Below are 20,705 nucleotides of genomic sequence, written 5' to 3'. Positions count from 1 at the left end.
GAGACCCAAAATCTGGACCATAGCTTCCCAAACTGTGAGCTGAAGCAAACCTTTTCTCTTTATAAAGTGATCGTTTTGGGATGTGTCATGGTAAGGGGAAGATGGCTGACACGGACTTAATAAAGAAAACAGGGCTGGAGGAAGGTCCTCACGTGGAAGAACACGGATCCTTTCTTCCTCAACTTGTCATGGATCCCTTGAGTTTTCATGACTCCTTCCCACCAAGACCCTCTGGGGCTGCAGATCCTTGTGGGGTAGGATAACGTGGTTCTGAGATTCTGGTTGGAGATTGGGAGTCCCTGGCTGGGGCCCCTGGGGTCATACATGGCGTAGGAGGGTTTAGAAGCAGAGTCTGTGCTCACAATGTGATCTATGGCAAATGCTTTTGCATAGACCATTTCCAAACTCTGACCATAAACGTCCCACATCTGCAGTGACCATAATTACAGAAGCTCGGGAGCCTTCCCCACCTTTTCTGAGTTGTTCTGCTCAGGGCTGTCTTGGGATCCTAAAGAATGGACCTGCACTTGGATCTTCCTTCTGTCTTGGGGGGAGATGCTCAAATGGAACTAATTTAACTTAGAAATAAGTGTATGCTTCTTGGACGAAGGGCCCATGGAGTTTCACTAGAGTCATGTTACTCATGTTTTCTCCATGAATCAATGTCCCAACTGGTTCCTTAAGTCGCAGGAAAATAACACTGTGTCCACCCCTGTGTAGCAAAGAGACACTAGCACCTCTTGAGGCCAGGCAAGGGGATACAATGTCACTCAACCTCAGGAGTCAAAAGCTGGGGCTACTATACCCACCTACCCTCCCCGCAGGAAGTTTCTTTCCCCATCTACAGCCCTGGAGTTTGTGCAATAAATGGTTAACTCTGAGAAGTTGGGGTTCCCCAAACCCACTCATCCCAAAGAAAGGACTGGACTTTGACTGCCTCCTGGAAGATGGCCTCTGATCTTTGGAACCTTTCTGATAAGTGTGTCTGTAATCCAGGGCCCTGGGCCATCCCAGGGAGTCTACGCTAACAACGTGATCTGTGGCAATACCCATTTTTGCTCACCTGGAGCCCTAGACCATGCTGTATCAGACTGACCTCTGGGGGACACTGAAGAATCAATAGTTAAAGTCAGCAGGTGCTTCACACCTATGTGACCATGCCTTAATAACCACTCTGCCCACCAGGATTCAGGTGAGCATCCCTGGTTGACAGTACACCATGCACGTTGTGACACATCATTTCTGGGAGAAGGACATGGCACACGCAACTGCAGGAAGGAGCTAGGAACTCACGTGTGATCTACGGACTCTACCCCAACCACTCCTTCCCTTTGCTGAGTTTAATCTCTTACTTTCACTGTGATAAACCATGACCATGAAATCTGAAGGTGGACTTTGGAATTCCAACACAAAGGCCACGGATATTTTTTTATTATGAGAAACAGTACAGTTTTTCTTTACCCTCTTCAGTTCCACCAGTCCTTGAGACAATAAAGAACACCAGGTGACCTTTCTTCTTGTTGAACCTGAAGCCTCCTCTCCCCCAAAACCCAGGAGAAAATTTTCCTCCCCTTTCTGGCTCACTCCCTCTCTCAGCATGTGCTCTGAGACAAACACAGACCCTGAATAGCTTTCACTCCTGCTCCTTTATCTTAGTTCCTCTTTGTGTGCAGCCCAGGGTCCGCGAGCAGCAGACTGTCCTCAGGGGTCCCCTCCCCAGTCCCCTTCCTTCCTGCCTTGGAGAAGAGCTGAAGCCCCTCACATGGCACTCTCGTTGCCTCCCCGGCCCCTGGACACCCCCTTTTCTTGTGTCATGAGTGACTTGTAGGGCTTCCCCAGGCTAGGGAGGGTGAGCTCAGCTTCCTGCAACTCCAGCTCCCTCTGAGACAAGTGCTCAATGACGGCCGCTCCAATGGAGTCCCCCAGCACATTGGTCATCGTGCGAAGCCGGTCCCTGGTAGAGGAGAGAGAGAAGTTGCCGTTAGTGGGGACTTAAAAAGCTCCACAAAAGAAAGGCTGCGTAAGGGGAGGCTCCCTGGGTTCACATTCCAGTCCAGTCTCTGGCCACCTGACCTCAAGGGGGACCTCCCCTTCTCTGTCCTCAGTTTCCTCTCCTAACAAATAGAGATTGGCCCAGCTCTGAGACACTCTGATTTGTTCTTAGCAACATAATTCTCTTTTTTAAGATGTAAATATTGATAGAGACGATTAGGGGCCATAAGCTGAAATGCATATAGAATCAGGAGAGTAACCACCATGAGTGAGTCAGCCATGATGGGCCAACAGAGGTGCTGACCAGGGCAGGCTACAGACTTCTGATGGGACTCAAGTCCGCACCCACAGCTCCCACTGGGGTGAAAGTCCAGATTATGTTTATATGGATGGGTGGATAGAAGGAAGGAAGGAAGGAAGGAAGGAAGGAAGGAAGGAAGGAAGGAAGGAAGGACAGACTAATAGGCAGGAGGGAAGACAGAACAGTCCTTATCTACCTAAAAATGCTTTCCTATTGTCTTCACATAAAAGTGACATTTTACTAAGTAAATATTTTAACTCATAAACCCACCAAGATTTAGCCCTCAAAATTATTTTATCCATCACTGAAAGGTAAAATTCATCAATCAAAATTCCTTACTACTTAATGTTGTAGGTAACCTGTCTTCTTCTCACTTACAAAATTCTTCTATTTTTGAAATTAAAAATTTTTACCAGAGAGAAAAAAAACACCTATTTTTTTTAAATTGGTAATTTTTTTAAAAATGATACAAGCCAGACCATGCCATGGAGCACCTTCTTATGATTTATACATGAAACAGGTCAAAAAGAAGCTGTTTTTAAAAGATAGTTGATGGTAAAAACCTTATGGTTTTTCTCCTCCCTGCTGTTTCCCACTATTAACTCTATGGACATTGGGGTCCACAGGCCGAGGACTCTCCAAGGACCCCTTTCTTTAAAATTCTAGAACTCTGTCCTTGCTAGATCACAAAACAGTGGGGCAGGGAGAGTCAGCAACAGGGTCTGACCCAAAAACACTCACAGGAACCAGTCCACAGCTATGATCAGTGTGATATCTTCCGTGGGCAGCCCAACAGATGTGAGCACAATGACCATGGTGACCAGGCCGGCCTGGGGGATGCCAGCAGCCCCAACGCTGGCCGCTGTGGCTGTGATGCTGCAAATAGAGAGAGAATACAGGAAACCAGGAGGAAGGAAGAGAGGGTGGGGAGAGAGAAGGGGTCAGTTTCCCAAGGCATTTAAAAACTCCTGAGCCAGTGCAGAAAAGAAAATCCTGCTCATGCATGATCTCCCTCATGCATGGACTCTAAAGAAAGTCAGAAATCATGGAAGCAGAGAGTAGAACAGTGACTCCCCAGGATAAGGAGGTTGGGATAAAAACACAGAGAGGTTGGTCAGAGTTTCAGTTATAAGATGAACTAAGTTCTGGGATCTGATGCATGGTGACGATAATTACTGATATGCTACTGTACACTTGAAGTTTGCAAAAAGAGTGGCTGTTAGTGTTTTCACTACCCAAAGAAATGGGAGAAGTGGGGGTGACCATGTGAGGCAATGGATGTTCATTGGCCTGATGGAGATCATCATTTTACAATGTGTATACATATATCAAATCACATTGTGCACCTTAAATATGTAGGAGTTTTATTTGTCAGTTATACTTCAATAATGACAAGGGGGGGGAAAAGGACAGAAGTTGTTTTTTTGTTTGTTTGTTTTTTCTTAGAGAGAGAGAGAGAGAATTTTAATATTTATTTTTCTTAGTTTTTGGCAGACACAACATCTTTGTTTGTATGTGGTGCTGAGGATCGAACCCGGGCCGCACGCATGCCAGGCGAGTGCACTACCACTTGAGCCACATCCCCAGCCCCAGGACAGAAGTTTTTAAAAGAAAAGTAGTATGCTGGTTGAGGTGGTGCACACCTGACATCCCAGCAACCTGGGAAGCCAAGACAGGAGGATGGCAGGTTCAAGGCCAGCCTCAGCAACTTAGTGAGGCCCTAAGCAACTCAGTAAGACCCTTCTCAAAATAAAAAGGACTGGAGATGTGAACGAGTGTTAAAATGCCTCTGGGTTCCATCCCCACTACCAAAAAGAAAAAGAAATAAAGAAAAGTAGTTAAATATAGCTCACCACCTTAGAGGTGGAACATTCTGGACCATCCTGGGTCTAGAGATGCCCAGTGCTAGAGCCTAAATTCTTGCTCAAATAAAACTTATTGGTTTTTAAAAATAAACAAAAGTAAAGAGAGCAGATCTAGGAATGGGCTAGATCTTAAATCCTGTATCAACTCTGATTGCCCAACATTGCCTAAAAGGATTCCAAAAGCCCATGAGCTACCAGGAAAGGTACTAGTACCCTGTGGGCGCCACCCTCTGCCTGGTGGCCTCTGAAACCTCTTAGCAGATTCTAAAATTTTCAACATCAGCAAAGGGAAGACGTGCTGGACAGTGATATTCCTCAAATTATATTGTTACATTGTGTGCATGTATGAATATGTAACAACTAATTCCATCAATATGTACAGCTATAATGCACCAATAAAAAAGTGTGGAAAAAATTAAATTGTCAACATGGAGTTCCAGGAGATGCTTAGCCCAGAGGATGGCTCTGTCAGAACCAATGTGATCCATGGTTGAGCAAATGCTGGGACTGGTGACAGGGCATGGACTGTGGAGTCCAGCAGACTCAAGGCATGAGCTGTCCAACACTGGACCTGAACCCAGAGTCTCCCTTTCCTCCTCTGTAGCGTGCAGGACATGTGCTGACCTTCTTACTGTGAGCAACAGAGGAACACAGTGCTAGGACATGATATGTGCTTCAAGGTGTCAGTTACTGCTATCAAAAATATTTCCAGGAAGTAAAATTCCATGTGAAGGCCCTGGGTTCAAGCCCCAGCACCAGCACCACATAGATAAAATATTTTTTAAAAAAGAAGTAAAATTCTATTTTCTAAAAGCCACATAATTTCTCCTGAGTTTATCCTGTTTGGATTTGGTTTCCTTTGGCGGGAGCAGAGCCTTATGAATGGGTCTCAAGGAGGACAGAATGGTAAGTGAGGGAGCCCTTCCCTTGCAACCCCTGGCCCTGGCATAAACAATGAGCCCTTGGGAGGCAGGCAGCCCCCTCTGGACAGGTTGAGCTGATTCTATCAGGACCACCTCAAAAGCCTTTGGGTTGAGTTAGAGTAGGTCCAACCTAGGACTCTCCATGCAGTCAACCACTGCCTGCTGCTAACGTATGAAGCATTACCTAGTAGGTCTCATGCAAGCCATTGTCACCAAGGTCTCTCCCTAGGAAGAAGCTGGAAGTGATGCTCAAGTCCCCAGATCCACCGAAGAACACCTCTCAAAAGCCTCCCATCCTCACCTTTTCTGATAACTTCACTAAAACTAATGGTTTCCCGTGAGAAGTGCTCATTCTGCTATTTGGGACCTTGATCAAAAGAATTTTTAAATTTGAAACTATCTTTGTGGCATGCTTTCCTACATCTGTGGTTTTTCTCTAGATGTGATGGAACCAAGGAATCTATAATTATAACACAAACTTTGGGCTATTAGGATATTCCAGCCACACTTTGGAAAATTCTGGGAAAAGGGATGTCTCTCAACAGCATGCGAGGGGAGAAATGTCCAGCACCCTCTTGTCGGCTGTTGACAGCCTCAGGTGGCAAAGTCTCACCTTTAACTCATCCAGCATTGTGCTCACCGCATTTCCCCTTTGCAATATCTGACAGCCACTTATGGGTCCCTCCTCGCACCGTCACCCTAATGACCTCCCAGGTCCCAACTGAGGCACCTCACCTGATTGTGGTGATCTGGCCCAGGTTGAGCTCATAGTTGTTGACTTGAGCAATAAAAATGGCAGCCAAGGCCTCATAGAGGGCAGTGCCATCCATGTTGACGGTGGCCCCCACCGGCAGCACAAATCGGGTGATGCGGCGGTCTATACCCAGGCCCTCCTCCAGGCAGCGGAAGGTGATGGGCAGGGTTGCAGAGCTGGGGGAGAAAGACACAGGGAGTGGCAGGGGAGAGTGGTGTAGCACTGGACCCAAGGAGGACTCCCCTCGGGAACACGGAGGGGGCCAGGTAAGAACACAAGCAAGAGGAGGAGGGCATGGGCACAAGGATCCAGATGGACAGGGGCGATCCTCCTCATGAAGGGAAGACTCAGCCTGGCGGACAACCCAGGGTTGAGGCCTCTTGACTCAAAGCCAACGGCATTAAAACCAACAGTCCAGTCCCAGATTGCTGACCTCCCACACCTGGGGGCTACGACAAGGGTATCACAGAAGACCCCAATTGCCCTCTGCCTCATGGTGCCCAGGGATAAACCCCAACTACACTAACCCTCCACCAGAAGATCCAGAGTGACTCCATTAATGGGTGAGTTTAGCGGAAGGAGTGGGCATCTCTTTGGGGGTCAGCTTGCCACCGGATGTGTGCTGTCTGGTCAGGTTTATGTCATGCCATGAGAAACCTGGACTCATGGAGTGGGCTTGGGTGTCCAGCTCCATGGTGACCAGGGGGTGTAGTGGCACCAATCTTATTTAGCTACCAATCAAAGAGGCACGTTCTTCAATGAACATTATGAGCAATAAAAATGACATTTTTCCCATCTATCGGCTCTTGCATATCTTCTCAAATTGTTTTGAATTTTAGTGATGGGGATTAATGGGGGGGCTAATAAAGAGCCCCCTAAAAGTACTAAAAAGTGCATAAGGAAGTCAAGAGAGCTTCCAGACACTATCTCAAGGGAAGATGAGACTCTATCTTTGGGCTACTAAATGACTGAGCTCCCAGGGCATTCTGGAACCTTCATCTGTAAACTCAAAATTGACCCCTCCATATAAAACAGGTTCTTCTCCATATGAAATAAGTAATGGCCACCTGGGTCTCCAAGAGCCTGTGACATGACTGTGCAACCAGAAGATGTTAATGGTAGGGGGAGAGCGGGACCCTGGAGAGACCATGGAAGACAGGAGAAGGGGGAGTGGGGAGCAGAGCCCTACCTGGAAGATGTGCCCATGGCAGTGATGAGGGCCTGCAGCACCCCCCCAATAAAGGGGAAGGGGTTCCGATGGGTGACGAGGAAGTAGATGAGGGGCAGGACGCCGCCAGCGTGGAGGAACAGGCCCACGATGACAGTCAGTGTGTACATGCCCAGCTGACCCCCAAGGACGGCCATGTCTTCCATTTCCAGAATCTTGCCAGCAATCAGGAACAGGATGCCCACAGGTGCATACCTGGGCAAGCCACACACCTGTCAGGGATCCCTCCCCACCTCCCCTCCAGGCCCACCACACACCCCACCTCCTCCTGCCACTCACTCACACTCACCCCACACCAGAGTTCCCACGGGGCCAGGGCATGCCAGGGCTTCATCCCACTCCCCGCTGCAGGCCTCCCCACCCAACTCCAGGACCCCTACCCTAAGCAGTGCAGGGACACTCTGACCTCTTCTCAACATCACTGTCTGCTGCCCCCAACTCTCCATTCCACATTTGTACTCCTTACCCCTCTCCCATCAGTGCATGGTCTCCTGCCTCCCCAACCTAGGCCCTGTCACCGCTTCTCCCACGGACACCTCGAAATCACCTCTGTATTCTCCACTCATTCAGCAACTACCTAATGAGCACTCTTTTCCAGGGGCATGCTCCCTGTCTTCACGGCACTTACGAGTGGCCAGAGACTGAATGTTGGTGCCCTATCCCGCCCCCCCCAAAAAAAAAAAAAAAACGCGTGTTGAGTTCCGAATCCCTAAGGTGTGGCATTAGGATGCAGGGACTTTGAGAAGTCATGAGGGCAGGGCTCAATGATGGATGAGCATTTATATAAAAGAGGTGCTTTGCTCTTTCCACCATGGGAAGACTCGGGGAGAAGACACGCTCCCTGAACCAGAACAGCCCTCCCCACACACTGAATCTGTGGGTGCCATGATCTGGATGAAATTTCCCACCCTCTAGGACTGTGAGAAACGAATGTCCCTTGTGTAAGTCACCCAGTCTGTGGTATTTTTGCTATAGCAGTCCAAATGCACTAAGACATTCTAACGGGGAAAACAGGAGGTACACACAGAAACGCGAAATCCTTGGGGGACACGTTCTGAGATGGTCCTCGGAAGCCGGAAACTGAGGACAGTGCTGGAGCCTATATGTATTCCATGTTTTTCCCCCAGTTAATGCATACCAATGGTAAAGTTTAATAAGTTAAACTTTAAAAATTAATTTAAAATTAAATTAGGCACAGGGAGAGACAATAGCCAATGATACAATGAATCATGATACAGCAACTTGCTGTAATGACGGTTATTTAAAACTCATGAACTGCTTATTTCTGGAAATTTCCACTTGATATTGTTGGACGCTGGTTTACCATGGGTAACTGAAATCGCAGAAAGTGAAACAGTGGATCAGAGGGGACCACCGCAATAACAAACACCAGGTTGTGACAAGTGCACCAAGCGGGTGGTCAAGCAGGACTTCTCAGGAGAAGTGAGTAAAGTGGAGCCCTGAATGGTGAGAAGGAACCGTGGCATGTGGAGGGAAGCTCTGCGGCCAGGGCAAAGTCCCTGAGGGAGAAGGAAAAGAGGAGGCGAAGGAAGCAGGATCATCGGGGCCCAACTGCCTTTCCCATGGCCTTAGTCCATTGCTGTTGCTATAAGAAAATACCACGCTGAGGCTGGGGAATTTGTACAGAAAATTGATTCCTCACAGTTTGGGAGGCTGGGAATCCAATACCAAGGTTCCAGCCTCTGGGGGGACCTTCTTGCATCACATGGCAGAGGGCATCACGTGACAAGAGCACAGAACCCGCCAGCTCAGGTCTCCACTCCTCTTCTTATAAAGCCACTAGCCCCATCACAAACCCCACTCTTATGACTTCATTTAACCCTAATTACCTCGCAAAGGCTCTTCCTCTGAATACCATCAACGTATGAGTTTGAGGATTAAGTTTCCAACACATGGACTTTTGGGGGACACAGCGCACACAAACCAGCCCGTCACTCAATCCTGTGACCTTCTGCCTGTGTTCCGTCATTCACCTATCCCCAGGCTGCCACTGCTAACTCCTCTGTCTTCAGGAATGGAAGTCCTTCTTGATCACTCTCATGGTGGATGTAACGGAGAAGGTGGGAACCACTTGGAAAGTCAGTGCAATAGCTTGGGTCAAAAAGGAGGATGCGGGGGACTTCTCTAGCCCTATCTGTGTTTCCTAAGCTGGCTGGAGTGAGCTCTGGTACGTGGTTGCAGAATCCCCTCCAAGTCAAACCCCGAGACCTGTCTTACGCTTCTCCAAAGCCTCCATCCTTCTGCTGCACCCCCTGCAAAACGCCTCAATCCTGGATCAATTGTACCTGACTTCTTACTCCTGATACTCAGTCACCTGGCACTCCTGCACATTTTTCCAAACCAAGCCAATGACACCACTGTAAATTCATGGTTCCCAGTTCTATTGGGCCTCTAACACTCCCCGTTAATTCTCTGCTTATCCTTGATAGGCTCTCCCTTCTATTCCCATCCGAAAATCTTCCAAGCTGTCAAAGTGGCCTAAAGTCTCCTATACAACTTTCAAATTATTTGAGATGATGCTTGGATATGATTTACACATGTTTCCCCAAGAGCTCATGTACTGGGAGTCTGGTCCCCGGGATGGCAATGTTAAGGGTGGTGGGAACTTTAAGAGGTGGGATCTAGTGGGAGGTCCTTAGGTTAATAGGGGCATTGCGCTTAGAAGGGATCAAGGCACTGCTCATGGGATTCTGAGTTAGTTCTAGTGAGAGTTGTTCTAAGAACCAGCCTAACCTCAGTCCCTCTCTGGCTTCCTGTCTTGTGATATAATCTTTGGCTCTTGGGTGTGCCATCTACTGGGAGATCCTAAACAGTCAAGCTAATGCAGGCACCATGTCCTTGAACCTCCAGAACTACATGCTAAATAAACCTCTTTTTTATGAAGTTATCCAACCTCAGTTGACAATGGACAAATGGAAAATGTAGAATATATACATGATAGAACACTATTGTGCTTTCAAAAATAAGAAGAAAACCTTGAAATCTGCAACCACTTGGATGACAATAGTAATGAAAAACAGACTAATACAGGAATAAAATCCACGGTACGTTTGGTGTGCGTGGGAGAACGAATATAGATGAATGAGTTTCAATGAATGAATGAATGATTTGGTCAACACACAGAAGAAAGAGTGAATGCACAAAGAAGATAGCCAACAAGTGAATAACTCAGTGCAGAAATACATGATGAGTTAGTGAGTTTGCAAGTGAATTAACCAATACATAGAGTAGATGAACGACTTGGGTCAGATGTCCCCAATCACTTCAGCTTCCACCCAGCCTGACTGGTCCCAGCCCTGGCACCGCCCTTCCCGTGCACCAACTCCACCGCCCCGGGGCACAGCCCAGCACTCACCAGATGATGATGCCCACCAGCCTCATAATAGCCTCATTGAGGCTGTCAAAGAAGTCCCTCAGGACCCGGCCCTTGTGCTTCATGCCACCAATGACCAGCCCAAAGGCCACAGAGAAGACCACGAGGCCTAAGGCGTTGATACCGTTGGCTGAACCCGGCACAGGCACGGTCTCCTCAAAGCTGAGCACCTCCTGCAGGGTGCCCAAGGCCCGAGTGACATTTTCCAGGATGCTGGTTTCGTTTTCCATTGAGGACGGAGGAGGCAGGGAGGCACCCAGCTCAGACCCATTCTCTGTCCGCACCACGGTCCTGGTCACCACTCTCGTGCTGTACTGTGTCTTGAACTGAAATGCAGAAAGAGGAGGCCCAGACTCAGTAGCAGAGTCACCTGGAGAAAGTCCTAAAAGCACCAATTCCTGGTTCCCCACCCCAGAAAGTCTCATTGCTGAGGAGAACGTGGCCAAGGTGTAGGACGAGTGAATGAATTACTACAGCAGTGACAGAAAACGGTACAGAGGGTCCCCAAAAAATTAAAAATAGAAGCACCATATGATCCAGCAAATCAGAATCACGAAGAGATGCAGATGGAGCATCCCTAGTCCGAAAATCCAAAATCCAAAAAGTTCCAAAATCTGAAACTTTTTAAGCACTGACACGATGCATGTGGAAAATTCCACATGCCTGACTTCATGTGACAAGCCACCATCAAAACATAGGTGCATTGAAAGTGTTGCATAAACATCACCTTCAGACTACATAGGAGGTATGCATGAGACATAAATGAATTTCATGCTTCTATTTGGGTCCTATCGCCAAGATAGCACATTATGTATATGCAAATATTTCAAAATCTGATAAAGTCAAAAATTCAAATCACTTCTGATCCCACGCACTTCAAATAAGGGATACACAACCTGTTCCTGCATTCCCACACTCCTGCAGCACTATTCACAATAGCCAACCTATGCAATCAACCTGTCTCTACCAATAGACAAATGGATAAAGAAAATGTAGAATATATTCATGATAGAATACTATTGTGCTTTCAAAAATAAGAAGAAAACCTTGAAATTTGCAACAACTTGGATGACAATAGAAGACACTGTGCTTAGTGAAATAAGCCAGACATAGAAAGACAAACACTATATGATCTCAGACATACGTGAAATCCACAAAAGGTAATATCATTGAAATAAGAGAATGGTCACCCAAGTCTAGGTTGGTTGGTAGGGAAAAGTTAAGGAGATGTTGATCAAAGGGCACAAAATCTCAGGTAGGAAGAATTTCAAGAAATCCATTGTACAACAGGGTGGCCCTAGTTAATAACACTGTACTGAGAAAATCACTGAGAGTAGACGTCAAGTGTTCTCAACACAAAAATGAGCATGTGAGGTAATGTATATGTTAATTAGCTCAATTTAGCAGCTCCACAATGTGTACATATTTATGCCCCATAAATAGACAGTTGGCCCTCCACATCTGTGGATTCCCTTCATGGATTCAATTAACCATGGATCAAAAATATTTGGAGGAGGGAAATTGGCTGTGAACTTAACATGTACAGACTTTTTTCTTGTCACTATTCCCTAAACAACACAGTAAACAACTATTTTCATTGTTTTTGCATTGCTTTAGGTATTACATGTGATCTAGAGTCGATTTAAAGTCTCTGGGAGGACTGCACAGGTTCTATGCAAACACTCTGCCATTTTATATACGGGACTCGAGCATTCCCAGATTTTATAATCTGCAGGGAACCAATTCCCTCCTGATATCAAAGGACAACTATATAATTTTTGTTAATAAAAAAAATTTCTTAAAATTAAAAAAAGTGTTTAAAAATTAGTGAATGAATAGACAAATGAGGGTGTGAATAACCAAGCATGAAAGAATAAGTGTAGATTCTGCATTTTCATAAGCTCCCTGGGCCCTGCTCAGCCAGACTTTAAGGCCTCTCTCTTCACTATGTGTGGTCAGAAGTCCTGGAATCTCTACCCCAGCCCAGGCTGCCCTGGCCTGAGTCCTCTTGTCCTGATCATCATACCTGAGGGAACTCGATCCATTCTCCTGGATTCCTCCATAGGCCCCTCCTGCCCGTCCCTCTCTCAGCTGCTTTTTCCCACCCCTCAGGCTTGGGTCACCCACCCAGCAGCAGGCCCCGCCATGGCCCTCCCAGCCACCTTGATCCAACGGGGTACTCCCCACTGACCTGTTTGAAGCAGGCCTCCACAAGGTTGGGTGGAAACATATTTCTGCAGAAAAACATCAGAGGAAGGAAAAGTGGTTAGACCTTGGAAGAGAGCCTGGGGCGATACTTGTAATGATAACAACAATAATAATAATGTCAACCAACATAGGAATGCTCAGTCTAGGCCAAATGCTGAGTGAGGTACCTGACTTACACCATCTGATTTAACAGCTCTTTACTGGAGGGCCTTATGTAGTTGCCCAAAGCCCCACAGCTGCTAAAAGGTGCAGATGGGCCTAGCTGTGGTTTGCCTAGGGTTTGTTCCCTCCAAAACTCATGGTGACAATTGATTGCAGAGTATTGGGAGGTGGGGCCTCAAAGAGATGATTAGGTCATGCTGGCTTGGCTCTCGTAGATAGGTCAATCCATTCATGGATCAAGGGCTTTAGGGATTAATGAGGAGTGGCTTTGTTATAAAAGCGGGCTCTCTCTAGCACACTTGCTCTGTCTCACCATGGGATGTCCTCCGCCGTGTTGTAATGCAGCAAGAAGGCCCTCACCAGATACCAACACCATGTTGTTTGACTCCCCAGCCTCCAGAATGTTAGCTAAATAAAACTTTGCTCCTTACAACTCATCCAGTCTCGGGTATCCTGTTGTAGTAACAGAAAATAGACTAAGACAAACCTCAGATCCAGGTCTATCTGACCCCTATATCATCTCAAGACTTCAATCCAATGAGACCCCAAAACACCAGAGACAGTTCCTAAAAGTCATCCAAGTCCATGTAATGCCCTAGCTGGTGACTAGGGCAGAAATACTGCCAACCTTGATTTTCTGGCTAGAAAATCTTGCTGCATAAAAGGATCATTCACCCTCAAATGGAGCTTGGGCTCCAAGACACTGCAGCTATAGCCTCCCCCAGCCTAAGGGTACAAAGATCATATCCTAGCTCTCTTGAAGGATATGTGCAAGGGCAAAGGGCAACAAATAGGTACCAAATAATAGGAACCAAGGGGTGTCACCATTTCCAGGTTGGGTTTGCCTGCCTTGCTGCATGTTCATCGGGAAATCCCATCAAAATTAGAACATCACCTGACCAGGTCCATGAAGGCGTCAGCTGTGGGGATGGTCTCAATGCGGCCCTCGCGATGCAGCCCCTCCTTAGAGCCCTTCCCAGGATGGATGATGGTGACCATGAGGATGCCAATGAAGACCGCAATGACCGTGGTCACCATGTAGTACACAGCTGCCCTCATGCCCATCCGCCCTGTTGCCTTGTTGTCCAAGGAAGCCATACCTGAGGACAGACAGTGCAGCCCCCATATCCTCATTCATACCCCATCACCTACTCCCCATCCATCTTTTCCACCGCCCAAACCACCAACTCAGCAACCACTGCCCCAAATATCCTGTCCCCCTACACCTCACCCAGGGTCCTCCACAATCAATTCATCCACACCACCACCCCATTCCCATTCTATTTTCCATAAACACCTTCACTTCCCACCCCATTCTTTACCCCCAACACAACACCACCATCCACACTACCTTCCCTCTAACCCAAGCCAATCTTTTCAACCCCAACTCTACTGACTCCTATTTGTACCATAAGCTCATCTACATTCCACTCCTTATCCCACAGTCCACTCAAAATCACAGCTCTCCACCCACCTCACTGTATGCTGAGTAGATACTGTTGGTGCTCCCATCCCACTCCTTCCCTACCCCCCATCCTGGCACCTCCACCTCACTAACCTTGTATACCCTACTCACATCCACCTCCTGCCCATCCACCCTATAGCCCAGCTACCTTCCTTAGCTGCCCATCCCTCCCTCCACCACCTTTCCTTCCCCTCTGGATAACTTGAGCCCTGAAGGCTGGCATTTTACCTCCAAGGAGACATACAGGGACGCTCCTGGGATAAGTGCTGTGGGTATATAGGAGCAGGAACCTCACTCTGGGTTCTAGTCAAGCACCTGGGTTTTGGCCAGGACCGTGGGCCACGAGCAGGCTCCATGTTTGAGTTGCTGAGTTGGAAAGGTGATCCCAAGCTCCCATGCTGGGAACTGTCTTGGCTCTAGGCTCAAGCCTGGGTTCTGAGGGGATCTCGAAGGTCAACAAGGGACTGGGCACTCTCACCTGTGACCAGGCTGGAGACAATGAGGGGCAGCACCAGCATCTGCAGCATTCTCATGAGAAGCTCACCAGGGAAAGAAAAGTACTTGATCTGACGGTAGGTGAGCTGGTACGGGCGCAAAGCAAAGGCTAGGCTGACCCCTAGAGCCAAAAAACATGGAGTGGAGTATGGGTCACTCAGCCCAGACAGGACCCACCCATTCCAAGAAGGCTTGTGGTAGGAGGATCAGTGAGAGAAAGAGAAAAACATTCTACAAGTACATGCACTTGTGTGCACATTGGCACAGGTGTACATTGCAGAAATGTAAGATTTGTTACACATTGATATTGTGCAGATGTCTGCACCCATTCAAGCACACACATGCATGCACATGTGAGTGCACGCTTATTTGTGAGCTTGTACATCTGCCTGTTAATGTAAGCCTATACACGTGAATATGCACCTGCATTTTCTTGGATGTGTCCATACAGGAGACTTGTGTATATGTTATTTTCAAACACGGGTGTGTACATATATTTAAGCTCTTAAGTCTGTAGATATATGTTCAGGAGAATGCTCATGTGGGTATGGATGTGCTTGTAAGTTCTAATACATTCAGCCCTCCATATCCTCTGGTTCTGCTTCTGGTACCACAGGACAACTGTATATTTGTGTAAGTGTGCACAGGAATTTGCACCTGTAAATTCTGAGCACCCATAAAATATATTCATGTTTGTGCACGTGTAAACTGTGTGCAGTGCACATGTACATATGTGACACATGTGACAATGTGTGCACACATAGGAGGTTGGAACAGTAGCAGGTGGGACGTGTGTGCAGGTGAGAGTGGCCGGCTGGAGCAAAGACACATGCAAGCAGGACATTTCCCGGAAGTCCCTGCCCTCCCGGAAACCGGGCTCACCTATGACCACCGCACTGACAGTGAGCAGGATGAAGGCATTCCGGCGCAGGAAGCGCAGCACGTGCTCTCGAGTCATGGTCTGCAGGCGCAGGCGCGTGCGCAGTGCTCTCTGCTGCATGCTGTCCTGCAGCCCCTGCAGCCAGCCCACCCCGCCAAGGCGCTGGCCGCTCTCCCGCAGAAACAGGCTGTTGCCGTGGCTGCTCATGGTCTACCTGCGGGAACAGAGGAGCCCAGGTCTGAAGGCAGGAGTGGTGGAAGGGGAAGGATGGGAGGATGGTGGGCACTGGGAGAAGCTCACAAGGCAAGGGAAGGATGTGTCCATCTGTTGGGCTGTGCCCTTGCTAGGACACCTGGGACACTGCCTGGAGTTCAAAAGTCATGTCGTGACAGCAAAGGGTCAAGGCCTCCAGAATCATTCCTGGGCATAGCTGGGAAGAGACGGGAAAGAAAACCATAAAATTATTAACACTTTCGCCATTTATGGCTTCAGTCCCCTCCATATTTCAACATTAGAAGGAATTGGGGGGTTGCCCCACCTCTGGATCCAAACTTCTAAGCCTTTGCTGAATGCCAATTGCATGCAGAGACCTGGACAAAGCACCTTCAGGCCAGTCCCAAAGTTAATATAGTTAGGTGTCTGACCTGGAGATAACTAGAGTCAGCTTTCCACGATGACAAATCTGCAGCTACCTGGCAAACAGAGGGCATCCAATAAATGTAGCTGCCTGCGTGAATGCTCAGGTGAGCATCAGAGAAGGGGAAGCCACAGGGAGAGCAACAGTGACAATTCTTGTCTTCAGTGTGATATTCATGAGCCTCTCCAGGGTCTCAGGCACTAAGCTCGGATGCTTCTCACTTCAGACACTAGTGTTTCTTACATTTGGCCATATCCAGATATCCTTATAAAAAGTATTATCTTTTAAAAAGTATCCAAATTAGAAACTTCAGAACACTACCTGGAATGTTGTTTTTCATAAATATAAATAAAATGCATATAAAAATAAAACCTGCCCATCCATTTCCCAATAAATACCTCAAACGTATGGAGCAGCTAAGAAATTGTTATTTTCCTGGACCTGAGAAATTTTCCCTTCATGGACCCCTTTCTCAAAAAAAAGAAAAAAAATGTTGAATTTAAATTAATGCAGTTCAATTGGAACTGCATTAGTGTAAAGGAAAATACAGATAATCTTGACTTACAATGTTTCAGCTTTCCGATGTTTCAAAGTGAAACATATTTGGTAGAAATCATACTTTGTTGAATTTTGATCTTTTCCCAGGCTAGTGATAAGCACCATGACACTGCTGGGTGATACTGGGAGGCAGCAGCAAGCCCCAGCTACCAGCCAATCTGGCCATCATGAGCAGAAACAACCCACGTTCCACAGTGTGCTGTGTTGCTAAGCTCTGGTATTCGGTGGTAGATTCAAGGCTTTTTTTTCACCCCAGTGCTGAGGATGAAACCCAGGGCCTCACATGAGATGGGCAAGTGCTCTATCACTGACTTACATGACCAGCTCTAACATGCATTTTTGACTTACAGTATTTTCAGCTTACAAGGGATTTATCACGACATTGCCCCCCCCCGCAAGACAACAAACTTATGAATATTATTCTGTTTGTTGATTGGTGGGTTTTGGGTGGGGTTTTTTGGGGAGGGTGGAGGGAACCGGGGATTAAGCTCAGGGGCACTTGGCCACTGAGCCACATCCCCAGCCCTATTTTGCATTTTTTTTAGAGACAGGGTCTCACTGAGTTGCTTAGCACCTTGCCTTTGCTGAGGCTGGCTTTGAACTTGCAAACCTCCTGCCTCAGTCTCCCAAGCCTCTGAGATTACAGGAATGCACCACTGCTCCCAGCGATTGGTTGGCTTTTGAGATGGGATCTCACTATTGCCCAGGATGGCCTTGAATTTATAACCCTCCTGCTTCAGTTTCCCAAGTAGCTGGAATTACAAGCACATACCACCCACGCCTGCTGACACGTGATTTTGGAGCTAGATGGAGATGATGACCGCACAACATTGAGAAAGTACTAAATGCCACTGAGTGCCACTTTCCAATGTTTGATCTTATCTGAATTTCACATCAATTTTAAAATTTTTCTCTCAAAGCTCATTCAAGATGAGAATGGGCACTGTTGATCAGTGTCCAAAATAGATCAATGTGGTAAATTGACACAGGTTATGCATTCATCGCATTATATGTATAGCAGTAGTGACAATGAGACCTGTAACATTTTGCCTAAGCTCATGAGAAAAATATGTCATGAGAAAAATGTTGTCATTTCAATATTTAAAATGATTAATGAAACAAGTACTTTCTGCAATTCAACTCCTACCAGAAAAAAAATAGATCTATTAATATTATATATTGAATCATTTTCTTTGACCTAAAAGTTCAATGCTTTCTTCTTATTTTAAAATAAATGAAAATGTTTCTATGGGTCCCTGAAAATATCCTGGGCTCTGGGCATTGAGCCTCCTTGCCTGAGGGAGAAGCCACTGACCTACACTGACCTACTCCCAGCAAGAGTGGCACTGGATGTGATCCTCAGCACCACATAAAAATAAATAAACAAAATAAAGATATTGTGTCCAACTACAACTAAAAGAATATATATTAAAAAACAAAAACAGACACACAATTGAGGACAGAGAAAAAGGCTCAAGCTGAATGGAGACTATCTTCCTATCAACTTTCGCAGTCCTGTCTGCATTGTAGAAAGGTATAGCTGTGGCTTATCAATTAAAAAAATACATAAATTTTTATTTTTTATTTTTAACTGACACAATAATTGCTCATATTTATGGAGTGCAATATGATGATTCAAAACATCAATATGATCAGGGTATCAGCATTTCCGTCTCTTTAAAATCACTTATCATTTCTTTGGGTTGGAAGCCTCTGAACTCCACTCTTCTAGCTCCTTGGAAAATATATATAACAAATTGTTGTAAACTACAATCACCCTACTGTGCTCTACCACTCAGGAACATACTCTTCCTAACTGTATTCAGGTCTTGTTCTCTGTCTCCCTTTACTCACCAGCTTTCCACCCTCTAGTGACCACTAACTAGTCTAACATCTGTGAGATCAACTATTTTAAGCTTCCACATATGGCTGAGAACACACAGCATTTCTCTTTCTGTGCCTGACTTAAAAAAAAAATAAAATTGATTTTAAAATGCTTGAGTGGAACTGGTTCTCCCAAGACCTTGACCTCAACCTGGGCCTCTCTGGACCTCTCTGAGACCACTGGAGGATTATTCTCCCCTCACCTCAGGCTCTCTTTTCTGGTCTGTCCTGATTCTAAACCCTCACTTAGCCCTGTCGCTTAAGCTTCCCAGAAATGGTCCTTATAGAGTCCCAAGTCCCTTCAGGGTGAGGGCCTTGAGGCTGGGTCTCCTTCCGCATCCCCCAGCCTCAGGACTCTGATGGGATGAGATGAGGGGCTGTCCCTAGACACAAAGGGGAGAAAGAAAGAACCTCCTAACCCCTAAGGCCAAAGCAAGAACTAAATCAAACCTTCAAGACTGAGATCCCTGAAAATAAAGGGTTGATTGAGCTGTACAGATGCTAGCCAAAAGGTGACAGGACCAGTCTTAGGACAAACTCCCAAAGTGACCAGCCGCATGGCCAGATGGCAGTTGAAACAAGGGGCCAGGGTGTTTTATAAAAAAAAAAAAATTTGGAGATAGGAAACAAGTACTTACATTGACCTTATGTTGACTGTAAATAAGAGGGCAGGGCAGGGGACGCAGGCAGAGCCCTGGGACAGAAGGTTAGTCTATGAAGAGTTCTTGCTATTTCTTGGTTAGTTCCAAGAGCAGAATCTAATGTGGTCTTAGAGAGTGATGGTCAGAAACAGGAAAGCAATGTAAAGCAGGTTTTTTGTTGTTGGGTTGTTTGGGATTTTCCTTCTTCGTTTTCTTTGTTGATTTAGTTTAAAGCCTTGACTTAAAATGACCTCTCTTTCCTCCCCCCATTCTCTGGCTTATAACTTATTTTAGGAGTTCTTATTACAAAGCACCATGGGCAAAGCAAAGAGGTTTGCTATACATTTATCTCAACACTGTGAGAGGGGAGGGAAAGATGAGGAGAAAAATCACATCCATCTCTCTCTCTCTCTCTCACACACACACACACACACACAACCTGAACACACAACCTCACATGCCTCTAATGTACAACTACATAAACACAACCCCTTGAGGAACACCATCATACACAAAATCTTCAAACATACAACCACACACATCCCACACACATACAACTCTATGCATGCAGCACCAGTCATACAATTCTCACACCTGCGCGCGCCACATCCATGTACACCATCAGACACATTTTCACTGTCCTGCACAACCAACCTTCATAAGTCAAATTGCACGCAGGCGATGATATTAAATTCATTCATTTAATATTCTCTCTCTCTCTCTCTCTCTCTCTCTCTCTCTCTCACACACACACACACACACACACACACACACACACACACCTGGATCCCCAGTCTTAGCCACACCTGGTACGTCTAGAATTGCAGCCATTAACCCGGACAGGAGAGGGACGGGCCCCGTGCAAATGGATAAGGCATCAGGTCAATGGAAAAACACGCCCACGAGTTGAGGCCACCGGATGGGAAGGTGGCAGATGGGCAGCAGCGAGACCTGGGGAGAATTAAAGCGATGGACCATCAGGGTGACCAGGGTGGAACGCAGCGACGATCCTAAGGGGCAGTGAGGACCTGAGACAAAGGGCAGCCGAGAGGTGGAGACTGGGGGCGCCGGGGCAGCCCTCCGTCTCGGATCGCCGCCTGCCAGGAACCTCAGGGGCCCAGCGCGCGCCGAGTCCCCGCGCCCACCTGGGTCTCCCCACTCACCGGCGTCCGGAGCCGCTGGACAGCCCGCCCGCGCCTCGGCCTGCGCGCTGCGCCCAGATCAGGAGCCGGAGCCCGGCGAAGCGCCCGGCCGGGCCGCGGGGACCCGCCAGGAACCGTGAAGCGCTGGCTCAGGGACCGACCGCGGAGGCACCGGC

At 47.1% G+C, this 20,705-nt stretch overlaps 1 protein-coding gene and 1 non-coding gene across 4 annotated transcripts; one reads left to right on the top strand and one right to left on the bottom strand.

Moving 5' to 3' along the window:
* Nucleotides 1-1,758: 1,758 nt before the first annotated feature.
* Slc1a6 (solute carrier family 1 member 6) lies at nucleotides 1,759-15,874 on the bottom strand. 3 transcript variants are annotated; one of them, XM_076870883.1, is made up of 10 exons: nucleotides 15,670-15,874; nucleotides 14,771-14,908; nucleotides 13,723-13,927; nucleotides 12,649-12,691; nucleotides 10,440-10,783; nucleotides 7,025-7,258; nucleotides 5,817-6,011; nucleotides 5,142-5,161; nucleotides 3,035-3,188; nucleotides 1,759-1,954 (listed from the first exon to the last, which is right to left on the bottom strand). In XM_076870883.1, exons 1-10 carry the CDS (start codon nucleotides 15,872-15,874, stop codon nucleotides 1,759-1,761), a joined length of 1,734 nt encoding a protein of 577 aa, XP_076726998.1. The 3 variants fall into 3 exon arrangements, with proteins under 3 accessions (XP_076726998.1, XP_076727003.1, XP_076727011.1); XM_076870888.1 differs by lacking the exon at nucleotides 5,142-5,161 and having other exon boundaries at nucleotides 3,035-3,169; XM_076870896.1 differs by lacking the exons at nucleotides 1,759-1,954; nucleotides 3,035-3,188; nucleotides 5,142-5,161; ... (1 more) ...; nucleotides 7,025-7,258; nucleotides 13,723-13,927 and having other exon boundaries at nucleotides 10,753-10,783.
* A 1,905-nt stretch (nucleotides 15,875-17,779) lies between these two features.
* Nucleotides 17,780-17,909, top strand: LOC143384205 (small nucleolar RNA SNORA1). The gene has a single exon (XR_013089274.1). It is a non-coding gene; the product is annotated as a small nucleolar RNA SNORA1 (small nucleolar RNA).
* Nucleotides 17,910-20,705: the final 2,796 nt, after the last annotated feature.

The sequence above is a fragment of the Callospermophilus lateralis genome, chromosome 1, assembly GCF_048772815.1.
Source record: "Callospermophilus lateralis isolate mCalLat2 chromosome 1, mCalLat2.hap1, whole genome shotgun sequence".
NCBI lineage: Eukaryota > Metazoa > Chordata > Mammalia > Rodentia > Sciuridae > Callospermophilus > Callospermophilus lateralis.
Note: the sequence above shows the minus strand (reverse complement) of the source record. Positions and strands in the feature narration are given on the sequence as shown.